The 18306-nt window shown below is 51.2% G+C and overlaps 2 protein-coding genes and 1 long non-coding RNA gene across 3 annotated transcripts in view; 2 read left to right on the top strand and 1 right to left on the bottom strand.

Moving 5' to 3' along the window:
• The window catches only part of LOC122394110 (flocculation protein FLO11-like), a 60523-nt gene that overhangs the window by 38561 nt on the left and 3656 nt on the right, over positions 1–18306 (top strand). The window lies entirely within an intron of this gene.
• On the top strand, positions 9315–15751 carry LOC122394113. The gene is made up of 2 exons (XR_006258800.1): positions 9315–9370; positions 14650–15751. It is a non-coding gene; the product is annotated as an uncharacterized LOC122394113 (long non-coding RNA).
• Positions 11404–13489, bottom strand: LOC122394111. The gene is made up of 3 exons (XM_043390718.1): positions 13159–13489; positions 12750–12964; positions 11404–12629 (listed from the first exon to the last, which is right to left on the bottom strand). Exons 1-3 carry the CDS (start codon positions 13331–13333, stop codon positions 11544–11546), a joined length of 1476 nt encoding a protein of 491 aa, XP_043246653.1. The 5' UTR covers positions 13334–13489; the 3' UTR covers positions 11404–11543.

Here is an 18306-nt window from a genome sequence, read left to right as displayed (position 1 = left end):
GCCATGGCCTAGCCGGTCGCTCTGCGATCGTCCGGGGAACAGCCGACGGTGCCTTGTTGAAGGGCGGAGGGCGGGCCGATCCGGCCGCCGCGGACCACCGCCAGCGGGAGACCGCCGCTTGGCGACCGGTCTCCTGACCTCGGCTCATTGGCACCGAGTGCCGTGCCGCGTAGGCAGATGGGAGCGCCGGCCATCGGTCTTTTGCCTCTCCCGCCGGCGTCCGGTCGCCACGCGCCCCTGCCCCGCCCCAGCGTCTCCGCGGATGACAACTGACCACAACAAGCGACGACAGCCAGCCCGGAATGGCCAATGGGCCGTGCTATGGCGCCACTCCTGCAGAGGCTCCCATTCTGACGGTATCTGGCGGGGACGGGCCGTCCAGCCGCCCCCCGGCCTTCCCGATTGGGGTATGACGCGACGGGACGGCAGCGGCGGCCGACAGTCGACACTCGGCGGCCGGCGGAAAGTTTGACGGCTCGTCCGACGGCCGCGTCCGGCCGGATGACAGAGCGTTCAGTGGTGTGGAGTAAACAGTCGCCCCGCCCGCCGCCGTCCGGGCCGGAGACGCGCCGGGCGCCGGGGTCGTCGAAGGTCGTCCCGAACCGAGGTCGTTATCGGCCGTCGAAGACCCGAGGTCGTTGAATTAACGTATAGAGCTTCACAGAGCCACTGCCCGCTGAGGGCTCGTTAGAAGCGCCGCTGGTGCAGTGTATGACGGTTCAGTGGGCTTCCGATTCTTACCGACTTTTTGTCGTGCTAATCAGTTAAAGTGCATCAGGCTAAAACATTCCACACGTGGCGCTTCTAGGAGGCTCTAATGCATTTGTGACTCTAAAATAGATGTCCAAATGCCACTTAGAATGCAATAATATTCCATCTGTCGGTCTGGACTGCGATATTAGCTGCCAGGTCGTCCATAATATGCGCTCCGACTGCCGGGATGCCAGGGGCTGCGTCCGGCGGCGGTAGGCGCGTGGTCGGAGCGACGTGGTGGTCGGTCGGTCGGCTGGTCTGTCGGGCGGTCGGACGGCTGGTCGGTCGGCTGGTCTGTCGGTCGGTCTGTCGGTCGGCTGGTCTGTCGGGCGGTCGGACGGCTGGTCGGTCGGCTGGTCTGTCGGTCGGTCGGTCGGTCGGCTGGTCTGTCGGGCGGTCGGTCGGTCTGTCGGTCGGCTGGTGTGTCGGGCGGTCGGGCGGCTGGTCGGTCGGCTGGTCTGTCGCTAGGTCGGAGTGGCGCGTCGGTCTGTTGTCGAGACCGTTACCACATCAGGAGCCAGATCTTTGTGGCTGCACTCGCCCAGCCAGCCTCACACCTCGATCTGGCAGTGCTAGACCGATGGTTACGGGGCAGAGGATCAGTTGGAAGTGTGATATTTTAAATCAATTTATCTGCGTTTGATAAATAAATAATGAACGCTGTTTTGTAACATAAAGTAACTAACATAACCCTTCAATCAACCTTGGCCTCTGATGGCCAGTTAAACTTCAAGTGTCAAACCCGTGGTAATCATAAGCAGGAATATCTACCTGATACTAATGTATGTATAAAACCGATAAGCCAGTATCTTTTATCTGTGTTCTCCCCCCCCTCAAAAAAAGAAAAAATCGCGAGTCGTCCCTTGTTTGATAGTTCTGCCGAGCATGTTTTTGTGCCAAGGTCGAAACTGGATTTGTTTAACGCTGGGGTTCAAAAGGCTGGGTAAGAACCGCATCCGCCATCAGACTGCAGCGTACCACGGTCTCTGCCTCTTCACCTCCCACCCCCACACGCCCTTTTCGGAAGCACGGCACTCTTATAGGACCACCCACCATTCAGCCACCTCTGACGGCCTTTGTTAGTTTCGGGAGCCTATAATATGAGTCTTTACCTCTTGTCGGATCGGACGTTTGTCCGCCTTTGTCTGTCTGTTAGCCCCCTCCTTCCTTCCCTCGCTCTCGTCATTCCTCGGTCCATTTCATCCGTGTGTTCCTCGCTCGGTCCGTTTCCTCCGTCTGTCCGTCCGTCCGCATTTCCTCCGTCCGTCCGTCCGTATTTCCTCCGTCTGTTCGTCCGTATTTCCCCCGTGTCGGTTCAGACGACGATATGGGTGGTGGAAGCCGCCGTTGTCGACGTTCGATCGACGGCGTTTGCGGCGGCTCTCCTTTCCGGAACGGACACCGGTGCGGTGAATGAGGTGCGGGTGGACGGACAGTGCGGTCAGACAGAGCTCTTTCTCTCCCAGTAATACTGGCAAAGTGCGGCCCGTCCCGCTCCTGCGGCGGGTCTCACGGCACTGCTGTCTGTGAGCGCAGTGCACACGGCGCTGATTTTCATATTTCAGATTCCTTTTGCTTTATTTGGCTTTTTTAATATCCGCTTCAGCTTATACGATGTATTTTGATAGTTGCTCAAAGTGCAAGCCGTAAAGTGGCCGTAACTCTTACGGGTCTCGAGAACAACTTTTATCAGCTTGGGGAATAGTTGCACGGTGCATGCGCCATCAATGAAATAAAACAAAAGAATGCGAGCTGACATCCACTCTGATGCGAAACGACGTAAGAACTTATTTTTTTATCAATTCTACAAACACATGTCGAAATGTTACCACTCTACATGAGCTTTTTGCCGTCCTGCAAACTGCTATTAATGGAATATGGATCCATTTCTAAAGAAACGCTCCGACGGCGTGAGTAACCTGTGTCTTGGTTGGCTTTCTATTCCTTTCAATCGCAGGAAGAAGGATTTTCGGGTTCCCTTCCTGGGTGCTTGATGAAAAAGTCAGCGTTGCGAACTTATAATAATTGTTTGGTAGATTAAAGTCAGGCTAACGGCTTGGCGCCCAGATGCGATGAATAAACTTTTGGATGGGCCCTTTTCTATTGCTGGTCGTTTTCTTTCTAGTTAGCTTAAAATTCTTAAAGCTGTGAAATTAGCCACTGTCGCATTTCGCGGAACGTTCAAAATTAGGTTACTTTGCATTTAATATGAGAGAACTAATGAGTAAGTTTTTTTTTTTTACTTTTTTCTCATATTTGGACATTTCTTTATTAGTTTCCTGTATGTTTGATGCAGTCTTGCAATGCAATCCAGCCATCCAAGAAACTTTGCGCGAGACGTTTTCTTGGATGGTTTTCTTGGATAGCTGGATTTCATCGAGGGCTTCTGTTTTTAAGAAAATTTGTAAGCTTTGCTGAACTGTAAAGTAATTAGAAATGCCAGTATTTCAGTATTTAACGTGCAGTTAATGTTACTGTATTTTATTTATGCATATTTCGGCCTTTTTTAAGCAAATAACGAACGATATTAAGAAACATACAGGAAATAATGGGCCTGTTCCAGCGCCTCCAGTAGAAATTCTTGACTGGAGGCTCTACCAGAGGTTTCACTGGAGGCGCTGGAACGCAATCTGGACATTTCTGGAGATTGGCATCACAGATACCAAAAGAATGACGATTGTTCTCTCTTGAAACGCAAAATTTATGTTGAATTTTATTAAGGAAGACTAACAAAATTATAGCAATGTAATTTTCTTTACATTCAAGTTGTGAAATAATCAGTCAAAAGTCCTTTGTTTACATTCGTGATTGTCACATGTGCGCCATAATTGTAGACCAGAGCAGAGAAATTTGGACCTCCCAACTCTGGAGGCTACTGGAGGTTTCTGGAGCTTTGGCGAGAGCTTTCTGGAGCTTTCTGGAGGCGCTGGAACGCTCTCTGGAGGATTCTAGAGCTTTCTGGAGCAGGGGTGGATTTTTATATTAAGTTGGGGTTGCACGTGCAACCCCAACTTTGAATTGTGCAACCCCAACATCGGTTTGTGCAACCCCATCTTTACAACTGAAAGAAATCGGCGGGCGACTCGAATGGTGCCGCCCCCATAACCCTGAGCCATCCCAAAACTCTATGCCACCCGTCGACTTGGCACCATCTTTCAAAAGAGCCCTACCCATCATGTAGGCAATAGTCACCCCTCAACTATGTAGTAATGTTGCCGCCTCCTCAGACCTCAAATGTAGGTGCCGCTCCCTCGAATGTAGGTGCCGCCCCCTCGAATGTAAGTGCCGCCCCTCGAATGTAGGTGCCGCCCCCTCGAATGTAGGTGCCGCCCCCTCAAATGTAAGTGCCGCCCCCTCGAATGTAGGCGCCGCCCATTAAATGTAGGCGCCATCCCCTCGAATGGAGGTGCCACCCCCTCGAATGTTGGTGCCGCCCCTCAAATGTACCTAAATGCCGCCCCTCGAATGTAGGTGCCGCCCCCTCGAATGTAAGTGCCGCCCCCTCAAATGTTAGTGCCGCCCCCTCCTTCGAATGTAGATGCCGGCCCTCCGAATGTAAGTGCTGCCCCTCGAATGTAGGTACCGCCCCCTCGAATGTTGGTGTCGCCCCCTCGAATGAAGGTGCCGCCCCCTCAAATGTAAATGTCGCCCCTCCAATGTAGGCGCTGTCTCCTCGAATGTAGGTGCCGCCCCCTCAAATGTTAGTGCCGCCCCCTCGAATGTAGGTGCCGGCCCTCCTCGAATGCAGGTGCCGCCCCCTCAAATGTTAGTGCCGCCCCCTCGAATGTAGATGCCGGTCCTCCTCGAATGTTGGTGCCGCCCCTCAAATGTACTGTAATGCCGCCCCTCGAATGTAGGTGCCGCCCCCTCGAATGTAAGTGCCGCCCCTCAAATGTTAGTGCCGCCCCCTCGAATGTAGATGCCGACCCTCCTCGAATGTAGGTGCCGCCCCCTCAAATGTTAGTGCCGCCCCTTCGAATGTAGGTGCCGGCCCTCCTCGAATGCAGGTGCCGCCCCCTCAAATGTTAGTGCCGTACCCTCGAATGTAGATGCCGGCCCTCCTCGAATGTTGGTGCCGCCCCCTCAAATGTACCTAAATGCCGCCCCTCGAATGTAGGTGCCGCCCCTTCAAATGTTAGTGCCGCCCCTCGAATGTAGATGCCGGCCCTCCTCGAATGTAGGTGCCGCCCTCTCAAATGTTAGTGCCGCCCCCTCGAATGTAGATGCCGGCCCTCCTCGAATGTAGGTGCCGCCCCCTCAAATGTTAGTGCCGCCCCTCGAATGTAGGTGCTGGCCCTCCTCGAATGCAGGTGCCGCCCCCTCAAATGTTAGTGCCGCCCCCTCGAATGTAGGTGCCGGCCCTCCTCGAATGCAGGTGCCGCCCCCTCAAATGTACCTAAATGCCGCCCCTCGAATGCAGGTGCCTCCCCCTCAAATGAAGGTGCCGCGCCGCCCCCTCAAATGTTGGCCCCGGCCACTTATGCATAGGTGTCATCGGTCATCCCATAAAATGTTGGTGCTGTCCCTTCTAATGTAGATGGCACCTCCTAGGGTGTAGTTGCCGCCCTCTAAGGCCTAGTTGCAGTGCAGCCCCCTCAAATGTAGGTGCCACCCCCTAAGTGTAGGTGCCACCCCTTGAAATGAAGGTGCCTTTCCCTCACGATAGATGCCGCCGCCCCCATGCGTGGGTGCCGCCCCTCAAGTTAGGGTGCTGCCCATTAAATGTAGGTGCCGCCCCCTCTAAGTGTAGGCGCTGCCGCCTCTAGTGCAAATGCCATCGCCGCCCCCTCTAATGTAGGTACTACCCTCCTCTCAAGAGCTTGAGCTGTCACAAGGCCGTATAGAGCTGTCGGACATGCAAAAATGACCAGTTAAAAAAAAATGTGGATTTCGATTCCTGGTGCGCCGCTCACGGCTCAGTGGGGGGGTGGGGGTGGTGCCCAGTGGAGGTCGCAGGGGGGCATCAGGGCCATGCCCCCCAAAGACAAATCAGGGGCCATCATATAATTTGCCCCCTTTAACAACCGATGGGCCCCGATGGGCGTAGGGGCCCTGGCTCTTACCCGATTGTCACGAGGCTCAAGAAACCAACGCCAGGTATTATGTAACAGCCCCCATACCGGTCTTTGAGTATCCTGACTTCTGAGGGCGCTTCAGTGGCCTTCAAGGGCCCACCTTGACCGATGAGGGCCCACATCGACCGATGAGGGTTCACTTCACATCGACCTCTCAGGGCCCTCCACTGGCCCTTGAGGGCCCTAAAGCGGCATCAGGAGTCCCCCAACCGGCCTTTGAGGGCCCCACACTGATCTCTTGATGGCCTCATTTCTGTCTCTGGGGTTCAGGACTGACCTTTGGGTGCCGGTCACTAAGAGCCCGCATCGACCTCTGAGGGCCTCAAACTGGCCTTTGAGGACCCTGTACTGGTCTCGAGGGCTCCCAAACTGGTCTCTGGGGGTCCACGCCTCTAATGGCCTCATTTCGGGCCCGTACTGACTTCTGAAGGCCCGATGCCGGTCTCTAAGGGTCCACATCGGCCTCTATGCTGACCTCTGGGGTCCAACACCGACCCATGCTGGTCTTTTAGGGCCCCACACTGACCTCTGAGGGCTCCACGCTGGCCTGTAAGATACCTGTAAGATAGGTAAGATACTTTGTACTGGTCTCTGAGGGCCTCACACTGCCGGTACGGACCCACGCTGGTCTTTTGAGGGTCCAAACTGGTCTCTGACGGCCCAAACTGGCCTCCTAGGGTCCAACACCGTGGCTCGGATGGCCCAATTTCTGTCTCTGGCGGACAACGACTAACCCTTGGGCACTTCTGAGGGCCCGTACTGGCTTCTGGAGGCCCGATGTCGGTCTCTTAGGACCAACATTGGCCTCTGATGGCCCATCCTGGCTTTTGAGGACACTCTGTCCGGTCTTTTAGGGCCCCATACTGACCTCTGAGGGCTCCACGTTGGCCTGTAGAAATCACACTGGCCCCTGAGGACCCACGTCGGCCTCTGATGGTTCCAAACTGACCTTTGAAGGCCCTGTACTGGTCTCAGAGCCCAGAGGGCCCTAAACTGGCTTCTAAGGGTCCCAATCTGGCCTCTGAGGGCTCCAAACCGGCCTCTAAACGTCTCACACCGGTTGCTGATAACCCCATTTCTGTCACTGACACCCAAGGCTGGCCCTTGTCCCTTGGGTGGCTCTGAGGGCCCTATGCCGGCTCTGAGGACCCATGACAGTCTTTAGGGGCCCTGTGGTAGTGTGCTCCTCGATTGTCTCCCTAGAGCCGCCTCTGCGATGACTTGCCCGCCGGCGCACGGGCCGACGGCTGGGGTCAGCGGGCGCGGTTGGAATGTGGACCAGTCTTGTTCGAGACACAATGAAAGCGGGAGCCCTACTGTCGCTTATAACAGGCCCCACACTGGACTCTGAGGGCCCCAAACTGGCCTCAATGGGCCCCAGCCGGTCTATGGGGTCTCTACACCGCCACTGATGGCCCTATTATGGTCTCTGGGGTGCCAGGTTAGTCTGGTCCCTGAGGGCCCACATCGGCCTCTGAGCCTGGGGGCCCCATACAGGCCTTTGAGGGCCAATACTGGCCTTTGAGGGCCCTACACCGACCTCTGAGGGCCCCGAATCGGGCTCCTCTGAGGGACCCACACTAGCCTCTGATGAACCCACTCCGGTCGCTGGGGGCTCAAGATTGAACTTTGGGTGCCTCGCACTGGGCTCTGAGGGCCCACATTGACCTCCGAGAGCTCCACACTGGCCTGTAAGGGATCATATTGGGCTGGCCTCTGATGACCAACTGGTTTTGGAGGGCCAGTACTGGCCAGTGGCCACTCAGGGTCCCAAACCGGCTTTTGAGGGCCATAACCGGCATCTGATGGACCGAACCGGACCCTGGTGGCCCAAAACAGGCCTCAGAGGGCCCCGCACCAGACTCTGAGAGTCCCATCTTTAGTCGTCTCTGGGGTCCAAGGAAGAACTTTTGGCGTTTCATGCCGTCCTCCAAGGTTCCCTGTCAGTCTCTGTTGGTCCCCATGTCGGAATTTCGGAATTTGAGGGCCGTTATCTCGTCGCAGCGGGCCGGCATTAAGGTCTAATACCATATCGGGGTCACATCGGTTTCTGAGGGCCCATGTCTGTTGCAAAGGGTCCCTGGTCTCTGATAGTTCCATTTAGGTCTTTGAGAGCCCGGGCCTGCCCATCATAGGCGCCTCATGCTATCTTCTTATTCTCTGCCGATCTCGGAGGGCCCCTGTCGATCTGTTTGGCTCGTGCAGGTTTTTAAGGGCCGCTGCTAGTCTCTGAGAGCCCCATGTCGTTAGTTGTGTCTATTTTGGGTCGCATTGGCACCACACATGTCTCTTAGGGTCCATACCAGTCAAGGGGTCCCACATTGACCTCTCAAGGACCAACGCTGGCCTCAAGGGCTCACACCACCTCAGAGGTTCCGAACTGGCCTTTGACGACCCCGCACTGGCCTTTGATGACCCCGGGCCCGCACTGGCCTCTGATGGCTCGGCAGGTCTCGTACGACCCACGTTGGAGTTCAAAGACCCATACTGCTGTGCGAGGTCTCACCCGGTTTATGAGGGTCAGTCTCAATACTGGCGTTAAATGATCTTACGCCGGGCTTATATAAGGGTCTCATACTGGTTTCAGAAGTTTTCCGCTACTTACGAAAAACTTCAGGGGGAGGGGGACGGATATTCGCCCCCCTCCGCGGTACGCGGGTTAAGCTAACACACCACGGTTCGTCGGAAGGTCATCTCAGGCTCAAAAGAAACGGTATATACCATTCGAAAGCTGACGGTGAGCTGAATCCAAAAATGTAATTTTTATCAAAATCGATCGATGGCCTTTTTTGAAAATTGCGTTTTTATAAAAACTTTATAATCTTTTATTCAACGGGCTGTCCCGGACATTCTTGAAAACATTAACATGTATTTTTGAGTTCCAGTGAAAGCTGAACGCCAAAAGAATAATATTTAGCGAAGCAATATTTCCAAACATTAATATGCGTCTCCCACAGCCGACAATAAAGGCCACCGCACACTAGCCATTCGGCCGGTTCATTCGGCCGTTACAGCAGCGATTTTCTCGCGCGAGTCTTTATATCGGCCGAAACAACGAACCAACGACGGTGCATTCGGCCCATATTATTCAGGCATTCGGCCCAAGCGATGTTCACGCGACGACCGAAAAAAAGTTCGACCGGTTGAACTTTTCTCGCCGAAGCAGTCATTTAGCGGCCGAAAATCAACAGCCGCCATATTGTTTTCATACAACCTTGACAAGTGTTGTTTACATTCCAATCATTTTCGATGTGAGGGGCTCTCGTGGGGCTTTGGTAAAAACTGGATTGCGTCAGCTGGCTGGCCAGCTGGCGACGCACGAAAGGTATTTGATTTTAGATATAAGCGCGGTAGTAGGATGGACATAAATATTTCAAATGGCTTTAAATGAAAAATTGATTGGTAAATATTTATTCTTTTATATCTAGCATTGATATGTAAGAAGCTCTGCTAGCGCCACCATACGGCGCCAGCTGGCAAAAAATCCAGTTAATACCAGAGCCCCTCTCGTGTGGTGTGGAGTTGTTTGCGATGGAAATGAAGTAAGTATTCGAATGAATATCTGTGTTGTGTATTTTGTCAATTGCATATGTGAATCAGATTGAAATGCTGTTTAAATATTGGTTTCAACTTTCAACCATCTCTGCTCCACTATTCATTTCAATTTCAATTTCCATTTCCCCATTTTCTCCATTTGCCATAGAGGCCTCCACGGTGACGTCACAAACTATTTTTCGTAACTGGCAACGCTGACTGGTAGGCAAAACAAACCGGGCGATCGCGGCCATTTGCACTGGCGTCTCGTGGTTTATCGGATTGTGAGAGCTGTTTTCGATAGTTTTTTCTCTAGTTTGTGTTTTTGTTCGTGATGTACGACTCCTCACGATACAAAGCAAAGCTCTGCCTGGGAGAGAAGGTATTTCCTGATCCGTACAAGATCGATGAGGCCTACTGGATCTCGGACAGTTTCGAGAAGCTCCCACTCGTGCTGTTTCCAGATATATTTGCGTATCTGGTCTCCACTTCTGGCACTTTCACGTCCGACAACTTGAAAGCTTTCAAGTCACTAGATGCTTGGAATGTGTTTTTGTCTAGTCATGTTGGCCCACTCAAGCTCTGCTCAGTGGATACCAGTGGTGTTTTCGTGAAGGCAGAGGTACAGGCCAGTCAGACGGCTTCAAAGTCGTATAATGCATGGGTGCTCTGCCACCCCAATGGCAGTGTTATGTCTGCCCACTGCCAATGCATGGCAGGACTTGGAGAAGTGTGCAGCCATGTGGCAGGTGTGCTCTACAAGATCCAAGCAGCCGTACTCCACGGACTGACAGAGAATGCACCAACAAGCAAGGCCTGTCAATGGAATCATCAGACAGCTACGAAGAAGGTGGAGCCCAGCAAGGTCCTTGACATTGCAGCAGACATGGGCATTCCTGCCAAGCGAAGCAGCGTCGAGTTCATCATGTCTGATGCTGCATTTCAGACAGAGCTGCAGGATCTGCCTGCTGGGTGTGCGCTGCAAAGCTCTCTGCCAGTCAGTGGTGATGTTGTGGATGGCAGGACTGAGCTGCCATATCCCATCTACAAGATGTTCTCCATCTTGAAGAAGATAGCTCCTAGTGATGCTGAGCCATCGAGGAAGTACTGTGAGATGCTGGTTAACAAACTGAAGAAGATGTACCCGAGTGATGTGATAGGGAACGTCGAGCGAGCTACTGTGGATCAGGGAGGATCGAAGGAGTGGCTTAACCAGAGGCATGGAAGGGTGACTGCTTCAGTGTTTGGTGAGGTGGTGAGCCATGTCGAGGGGGGACGACAGAGTGCATCATTGGTGCGTAAGATCGTGGAGCCAGCGTCCTGTAAGCTTACAGTGCCTGCTGTAGTCTGGGGACATACACACGAGGCAGATGCTTGTGTTGCTGTAGAAGGGGTTCTGAGCTCTATGCATAGTGAGCTGACAATTCGTAAGTGTGGGCTGTTCGTCAGCCCTGACCACCCCTACCTGGCTGCCTCCCCAGATGGTATCATTGAGTGTGCATGCTGTGGGACATGGGTTCTGGAGGTGAAGTGCCCCTTTAGCCTGAAGGACAAGTCTCCGCAGGAGGCTGGGTTTCTAGATGAGAATGGGCACCTCAAAGCAGAGCACCCGTACATGATGCAGGTGCAGGGACAGATGATGGTCTGTGGGCTAAAGTCATGTGCATTTTGTGTGTATGTGCCGGGGCAGAAGCCCCATGTTCTGGTGATAAAGTACATGGAGAGCATGGGTGACTACCTGGTGAAGGTTCTTGAAACCTTTTATGTGAAAGAGATTGTGCCAGCACTCCTGAAGTGATGTCATAGCTAGCGACTGTGCCGGGTGCCCATTAGTGCACATGTAGGTTGTTCTGTCACTGACACCAGATGGTCGTGTTGATTTTGCTATGCTGGCTGCATTGATCATCATTGTCTGGCTGACAAATATATCTTTTGTGCTAGCTTATCTTTATAACAAGGGTTTGGGTTATGGCGTGATGCTGGTGCTACAGGTGATGCTGATTACGAACTATAACATCTGTTTGTGACCTCACACAAATCATTTGCAAGTCTGTTTTATTCATCAACAATGTCACTGTCATGAAAACAAACTCAATTGAGTTTGTTTTCAATACATGATCGGAGCATGTTACCAGCACTTAGTACCATCTAATCATGCATTCCATGGAGTTTTGGGGCATCTCACGGAACCACACTTGGATGCAGGTTTATGATACCTGCACACACACAAACAACATCATCTACCTGCGTGTACATGGTGACTGGCAATGTAGACTTCAGAATGCGAAACTTCGTTCTCATTCTACCAATGACTCTTTCAACATGGATTCTAGCTCGAGACAAAAGCCTAGACTTCTCTACTTCTGCCCTAGGAAGCTGGGCTTGACCACGAACAAATGCTGGTGTCAAAACTTTGAGATTGTACAGAGCCATTTCTGTAGAAACGGTAAACCCCCGGTCCGCCAACACCACATCGAATGGATCAAGGATGTCAATGAGCTCAGATGACAGTGTGATCTTTTTGTCTGATGATCGACCTCCCCAGACTGGAGACAAGAATGTAATTGCCCCAGCTGGTGACACACCAATTAGAACCTTGCATGTGTTATGGTGTTTGTAGGAACTGAACATTTTCTTTCTGGATGTGAGATGCCTTGGCCTGTCTGTAAAAATTTCAAAGCAGTCAACTACCACTCTGACCTTTCGAAGTTCGGGATAACGGAAGCAGAGAGGGAGGTTGGCCTGTATGCTTTCCCTTGATGGCCAGATGATGAGCCTCCTGCACATTGCAGCCATTGGACTGAGGGTTCCTTGAACGATCTTTGATACCAACGACCTGCTTACACCAAAACGCCATGCAAGATCCTGATTGGTTGTCCCAAGCCTGAGCTTCATCAACACCATAAGAACCATGTTGTGCACAGACAACCTGGATATTTTGCTAAGGTCGCACCCCAGACAAAGAACCCTTACAAACCACATGAACATTGCTAGGGATGGGAACCCGGTATAAAATTTAAATTCCTCTTCATTCTCTTTCAAAGTCTCAAATGAGTTATGCTTTTTGCTGTTCAACAGCTGCTCACACTCCTCCTTCAACGATGTGACTTCAGCCTCCAGCTTATGAATTCTATCAAGTAGAGCTGAGACGACTGTCTTGTGGTTTTCTCCCCATGTACCATCAGTATTGCAGCCAACCTCACGGGTGCCAGTTGCTGCTGACATCTCCAGCAGTGCCTCTGCAGCTCTGGCCTCTTCAATGCTGACCTGCAAGATAACAAAAAGTAGGCATTGTTATCAACAAAATAGAGATAGTTACCTACTTCTTGGTGCCAGGAAAACTGGTTGAACTGGTAGGTACCTAAGTAGCCAATGTTTGTAGCTCACCTGAGACACTGGTTCTTCGGCTGTACACATTTCATCTTGATCTCCAGATGAAGCCGACAGGTGGAGAGACGCATGCTGTTTCTGAGCTGATCTTTGTTGGGCCCTTTCTGCTCTCTTCACTCCGCCGATCCCAACGTTGCTGGCATGCTGAGATGACGGGAAGTTGAAGACACTTGGTACCCAGTCAGGACTCCCTTTCTCACTGACTGGTGCCCCTGTAATTGAATAAATATATCAAAATTTGTCTAGGTGGTGGATCAACTTTCACTCACAAACCATAGACAATATGTTTGATAGCCTGAGATGCCATGCAAAAATATTGTGGCATTTTGACTCCACAATTATGTATGACGTAGAAATGACATTCATATTAAACATGTACACAGTTTTTTTTTAACTAGGTACTCACCAGTGATAAAATGCTTAGAGCATATCCTTGCCCCAGCGCCGGGCACAAAGTTTTTCCTCCTGGTAGCACGTACCCAAGCATTCAACCGGTCATTATCTTTGGGGAACCGATAAAAAGACACCTTATCTTTTCCAGAGCGAGAAGTGCAACCATAAGCAGCACAAGAAGTCGGCATTTTTCACGATAAAACGTGATTAACCTCCACCATCCTCTCGAATTCCCGCCGCACCCTATAGTGGCGCAACGCCTACCACGGAATGTTTTGCCTACCAGCAGCTGACTGCGCCCGGCGGCATTTTCCGTGACGTCATCCACCGGCCTCCGTGGAGGCCTCTATAATTATACATAGTCAGTGGGCATAAATTTGTCTACTACTCAATGCCACAGTAGATATTCTTGGAAAATGGCCATTTATTATCCATATAAGCAAATATTTTCTGCTTTTGCCAGTTAACTTGAGTCTTGAAATGCTGGACACAATTGTTCTAGGTTTCAAGGAGCTATTCTTAAATTATTTAATCAAAATTCAAACCTTGCAAGTCAAAGTCATTGAAAGTACCTGTATTGTTCTTATATAATGTTCTTACCATGCAATCTGGGTTTCCATTTATCATTTCATTCACATTGCCTCCAACAGGCTACTGTCGCACTAATGTGTCACATATTAGATATGTAGGTACTTCATTGCATGGTTGGTGAAAGTGTTGAGCACAACTCTTTCTTATGGTACAAAAAGTGCCATAATTCAAAATCTGAGTTGTCAAAGTATAATAGAAATTCCATTTTCAGAGTATTTTTCCTTTTTCTGTGTTTCTGCCAGATCAAGATGTTAGTTGTATCAAACGTAGGGCCATGAAAGAAAAGTCTGGAGGCTTTATGGGATGCACACAAGCACTTGCATGCAATATTTACATTGAAAGAGTTGTGAGATCAGCATGCTGAATGTGTTTTTTGTGCGTTTTCTGCTCTGTACAGGAGCTCATTTTATGTTAAATAAAATGTAATGGCACTGAACAAATATAAAAATATCCACCTGTCTTTTCTGTAGTAGCTATTCACCATTCAATACTGTTTTGTGTATCATTTATTCCCCAGAGATCTTTCACAATAGTGATAGTTTTCTTCTCTGCCGGGTCAATGAACCAGGTAGATGTGTCCACTCCAACCAGTGCAGATCCACCTTTGTGTACAGTTGTACACATTTCAGTGTGATGAGCGGACCTTTGATAGCTGTTCCACCAACCCGCCTTTAGATGGCGCGCGCGTCTCCCAGCAGGCAGCAGAGGCGACATCTACTGTCGGCTCAGCTGGTGTGGAGGGTGCACCGAGTGTCATTACCAATATACCTATAAACACGCCATTGCAGTGGCCTTACTCGAGGTGGGCTGGACCCAAGAGGATGGATGACTCGGGCTAAAACGATGACGCGGGTCGTGGGCCCAGCAGCACAACAGGTGGCGTTCAAAATTAACAAAGTCCCTATGTTTTCAGTTGGGTCGGAGAAGTGGATCTCATTCAAGCGGTACACAACAAGCCAGTTTCATGAAACACGAGTCTTCCTGGACGATGAGGCACCAGCTGAACCGCAAACGGCCGGCGCACCAGCTCTGTCCCCGGGGCCGGCGCCCCGGCAAGCAGCACCAGCTCCAAGGCCGGCGCTCGGGCCAGCCCCGTCTCTGGAGCGGTCGGTGCCGGCATCACCAGTGTCCGCAAGGAGCAGCCGTGCCCAGTCGAAACGCTCGCAGCACTTCAAAGTGTACAACAGGTGGCTAAACCGTTGAATGATGCCGACCTGGCTTTCGGTCAGTGTGTAAAAGCGGTTCGAAAAAAGCCATCGCTCCCGGAACTTCCGCTCACTGGCGCGCGACGTCTCCTCCGTCGGCTCCGGCAGGTACACTGCACCGCGGACGTTCACGATCGCGCAACAGATGTACACCAACGCGCGCGTGGTCGACTCCGCGAGCCGGTAGCTCGGCGCCAGAGCGGAAAATTCAGCCCCCGACGCCAGATAGTGGAGTGTAATCGCCAGCCGCAGCGGTGCGCTCACCGGCTGGAGGAAGGTGGTGGTCGAGCGGGTGATCTGGCCCTCGATCTGTGCTAGTAGGAGGTTGAAGGCTCCCTAGCTCAGTCGGAAATACTGAACCTGTGTCGCTGGGGGTCGTTGAGCCGAAGCTCCTGCTCTCGGTTGGCGTGCTCGCCCAGCTCGTCTCGGCGCTGCAGCACGTCGCTGACCCCATGCGCCGGACCAAGGGTCTGCGTCTCTCCTGCACCCTCTGGAGTGCCAGCTTGAAGTACAGTATCGCGATGGCTAGTTGAAGTGTGTACGGGCTGTTTGGTGGCTCAGCATGCAGATAACTAAATCTTTTGGTCCCAGAGCATCAATACAATGCACATTAATGTTGCTAAGTTTGGTTAATCGCTTGCGATATGCTCAGACCATTTAGAACTCAATAGTCGGTGTACTTTGCTCAATGTTTGTTTTTAACAGCCAATTTGTTTTCATTATCAAGCAAGCTACCTACTCAAACTGCAATTAACCTATAATTTTGTTTCTTTTTTGAACGATGCACTAAATATATGAAGCTGGATTCTATTTGGTCTTTTCCAATATTCATTATAAAACATTCATTACTTGCGCTCTTGGAATTCGGTTACAACAGTTTAGGCGATATTTCAACGACGATATTTCTGCTCTAAGCGATTCGGCCATTCGGCCGATATAGACACTTGCGCGAGAAAATCGCCGCTGTAACGACCGAATGAACCGGCCGAATGGATAGTGTGCGGTGGCCTTAAGGCGCAATCACACAGCTCAGTGTTACGATGGACCAAAGTCGGCCACACAGAAGCGTGAAATGACCCTTATCGACTTGCAGACCCGGCGCTATCGGCCCGCCTGACCGGCCACGGAAAGAACGTTCGGCTCTCGTTCTACTAAACAAATGTCATATTTGTCAGTTTAACTGTCCAAATCGCTATTAAAGTTATTCAGGATACCTGTGAAGAAAATTCATTGTTCTGTCATCTTCACATCATGCATTAATTTGCATTTGTTCATGTCTACTTCGCTCAATTGAGCTTGGTATCATGCCCATATAAGGAAAATGGGCCGCGCTGAAATGTCAGAGGTTGCACCGGCCTCAGCTCGGGTGGAGTGGGGGTAGCGCCCAGTGGGGCAGGGTAACCTTTGACCGGTCACGCGGCCGAGCAGCTGTCACCAGTACAGCCTCTGACAGTGAAACCCCGCTCACTTCCCCTGCGCGGGCACTGAGCGCAGCTGGATGGAACAAAACATGTATAAGAAAAATGTAAATTAAAGCATTTTGTAAATCAAGTAGAACAATGAATTTTCTTCACAGGTATCCTGAATAACTTTAATAGCGATGTGGACAGTTAAACTGACAAATATGACATTTGTTTAGTAGAACGAGAGCCGAACGTTCATTCCGTGGCCGGTCAGGCGGGCCGAGAGCGCCGGGTCTGCAAGTCGATAAGGGTCATTTCACGCTTGTGTGGCCGACTTTGGTCCATCGTGACACTGAGCTGTGTGATTGCGCCTTATTGTCGGCTGTGGGAGACGCATATTAATGTTTGGAAACATTGCTTCGCTAAATATTGTTCTTTTGGCGTTCATCTTTCACTGTAACTCAAAAATACATGTTTTTGTTTTCAAGAATGTCCGGGACAGCCCTTTGAATAAAAGATTATGAAGTTTTTACAAAAACGCAATTTTCAAAAAAGGCCATCGATCGATTTTGATAAAAATTACATTCTTGGATTCAGCTCACCGTCAGCTTTTGAATGGTATATATCGTTTCTTTTGAGCCTGAGATGACCTTCCGACGAACCGTGACACCGCCCCCCAGCGAGGGTCTACAGGGGCCCCTTTGCCAATTCGCCCCCCCCCCCCCCAACGCCAAGTTTACGACCGTACCTGGTGGCGCCCACTTCCGGACTATTGCGCCCCTCGGAACCGCTTTGGGCGCCCTTTCAGGGCTGTGCAACCCCAATAAAAAAACAAAAAAATCCACCCCTGTTCTGGAGCTTTCTGGAGGTTTCTGGAGGCGCTGGAACAGGCCCAATATCTAGGACTCTACCGCGACGAAATATTTCTATCTCGAGTTTTCAAAGAATTTCATGCACTCGGCCAAGGCCTCGTGCATGAAATCCTTTGAAAACTCTCGATAGAAATATTTCGTTTTCGCGGTATCGTCCAAAAATGTATATTCCTCGGTGGTAATAAACATCGGAACTTTATTTGGTGAAAGAAAGGCGAACGTTTGCTACAGAATATACCTAGATATTAGATATTCGGCATTTATTTACAGCTGTTTTGTGGCTATTCTACGAAATGAGTGCTAGGGACTTTTCGTTGGAGGCTATCATAGGGATTTATCGCATTGTGGATAATCCGCAAAAGAAGGCAAATTTTATAGGTAATAGAGACGATAGGGTGACCATGTCTGGCGACTATTGTGAGCTATGTCGTCGATATCTTCATGAAGCTGTACAGACTAATACTCTTCCGGAAGCTGGACTAATACCGGAAGACTAATCTTCCGGTCGCCTGGGGCCGAACTCGCTGAGCCGGGGAGCGGGGGTGGGACGATCCGAGACGGGAGGGTGGCACAGTGACGTATCGGACCGGCCCGGCCCGGTCCGAGCCGCCCGCCGAGATTAACTAACTGGGCGGCCAGACGACACGGCTTCCGCGGAGCGTCGCCATTCTGCAGCCAGTTGATAGACGAAATCGCGCCATCAATTTTAGGGGTCAGTGATGCGGTACTCGAGAGTGAAAACCACAGTGATGTGGTTTTCTGAATAGGGGTTGCAGATATGCCGCGCATGCTAAGTTTTGATTGGCTTATGATTGGTTTCTCGTCATCACGAGCGATGCGATCGTTTTTTTCCTCAACGTTCTAGGTCAATCAGGGTCGAACGGCTAAGAGAGGTTTAGTCCCCCGCGCGTTAGCGGCTGTGAAGAGTCCTGCACGGGCGAGGGAATGGCGCACACGGCCTGTTCTCACTACCGTGGGCCCTTGATAGATTGAGCGGGAACCAAAACAACAGGCTAGGCTGGATGAACTGCTCGCAATTAGTGGTGAAATTGGAGTTGAGCTGTAAGCCAATGAGCTCTGCGAGGCGACG

The sequence above is a fragment of the Amphibalanus amphitrite genome, unplaced genomic scaffold (assembly GCF_019059575.1).
Source record: "Amphibalanus amphitrite isolate SeventyFive unplaced genomic scaffold, NRLGWU_Aamphi_draft 000574F_arrow, whole genome shotgun sequence".
Taxonomy (NCBI): domain Eukaryota; kingdom Metazoa; phylum Arthropoda; class Thecostraca; order Balanomorpha; family Balanidae; genus Amphibalanus; species Amphibalanus amphitrite.
The sequence above is the reverse complement of the archived record's forward strand: the minus strand, read 5'-3'. Positions and strand labels throughout refer to the sequence as shown.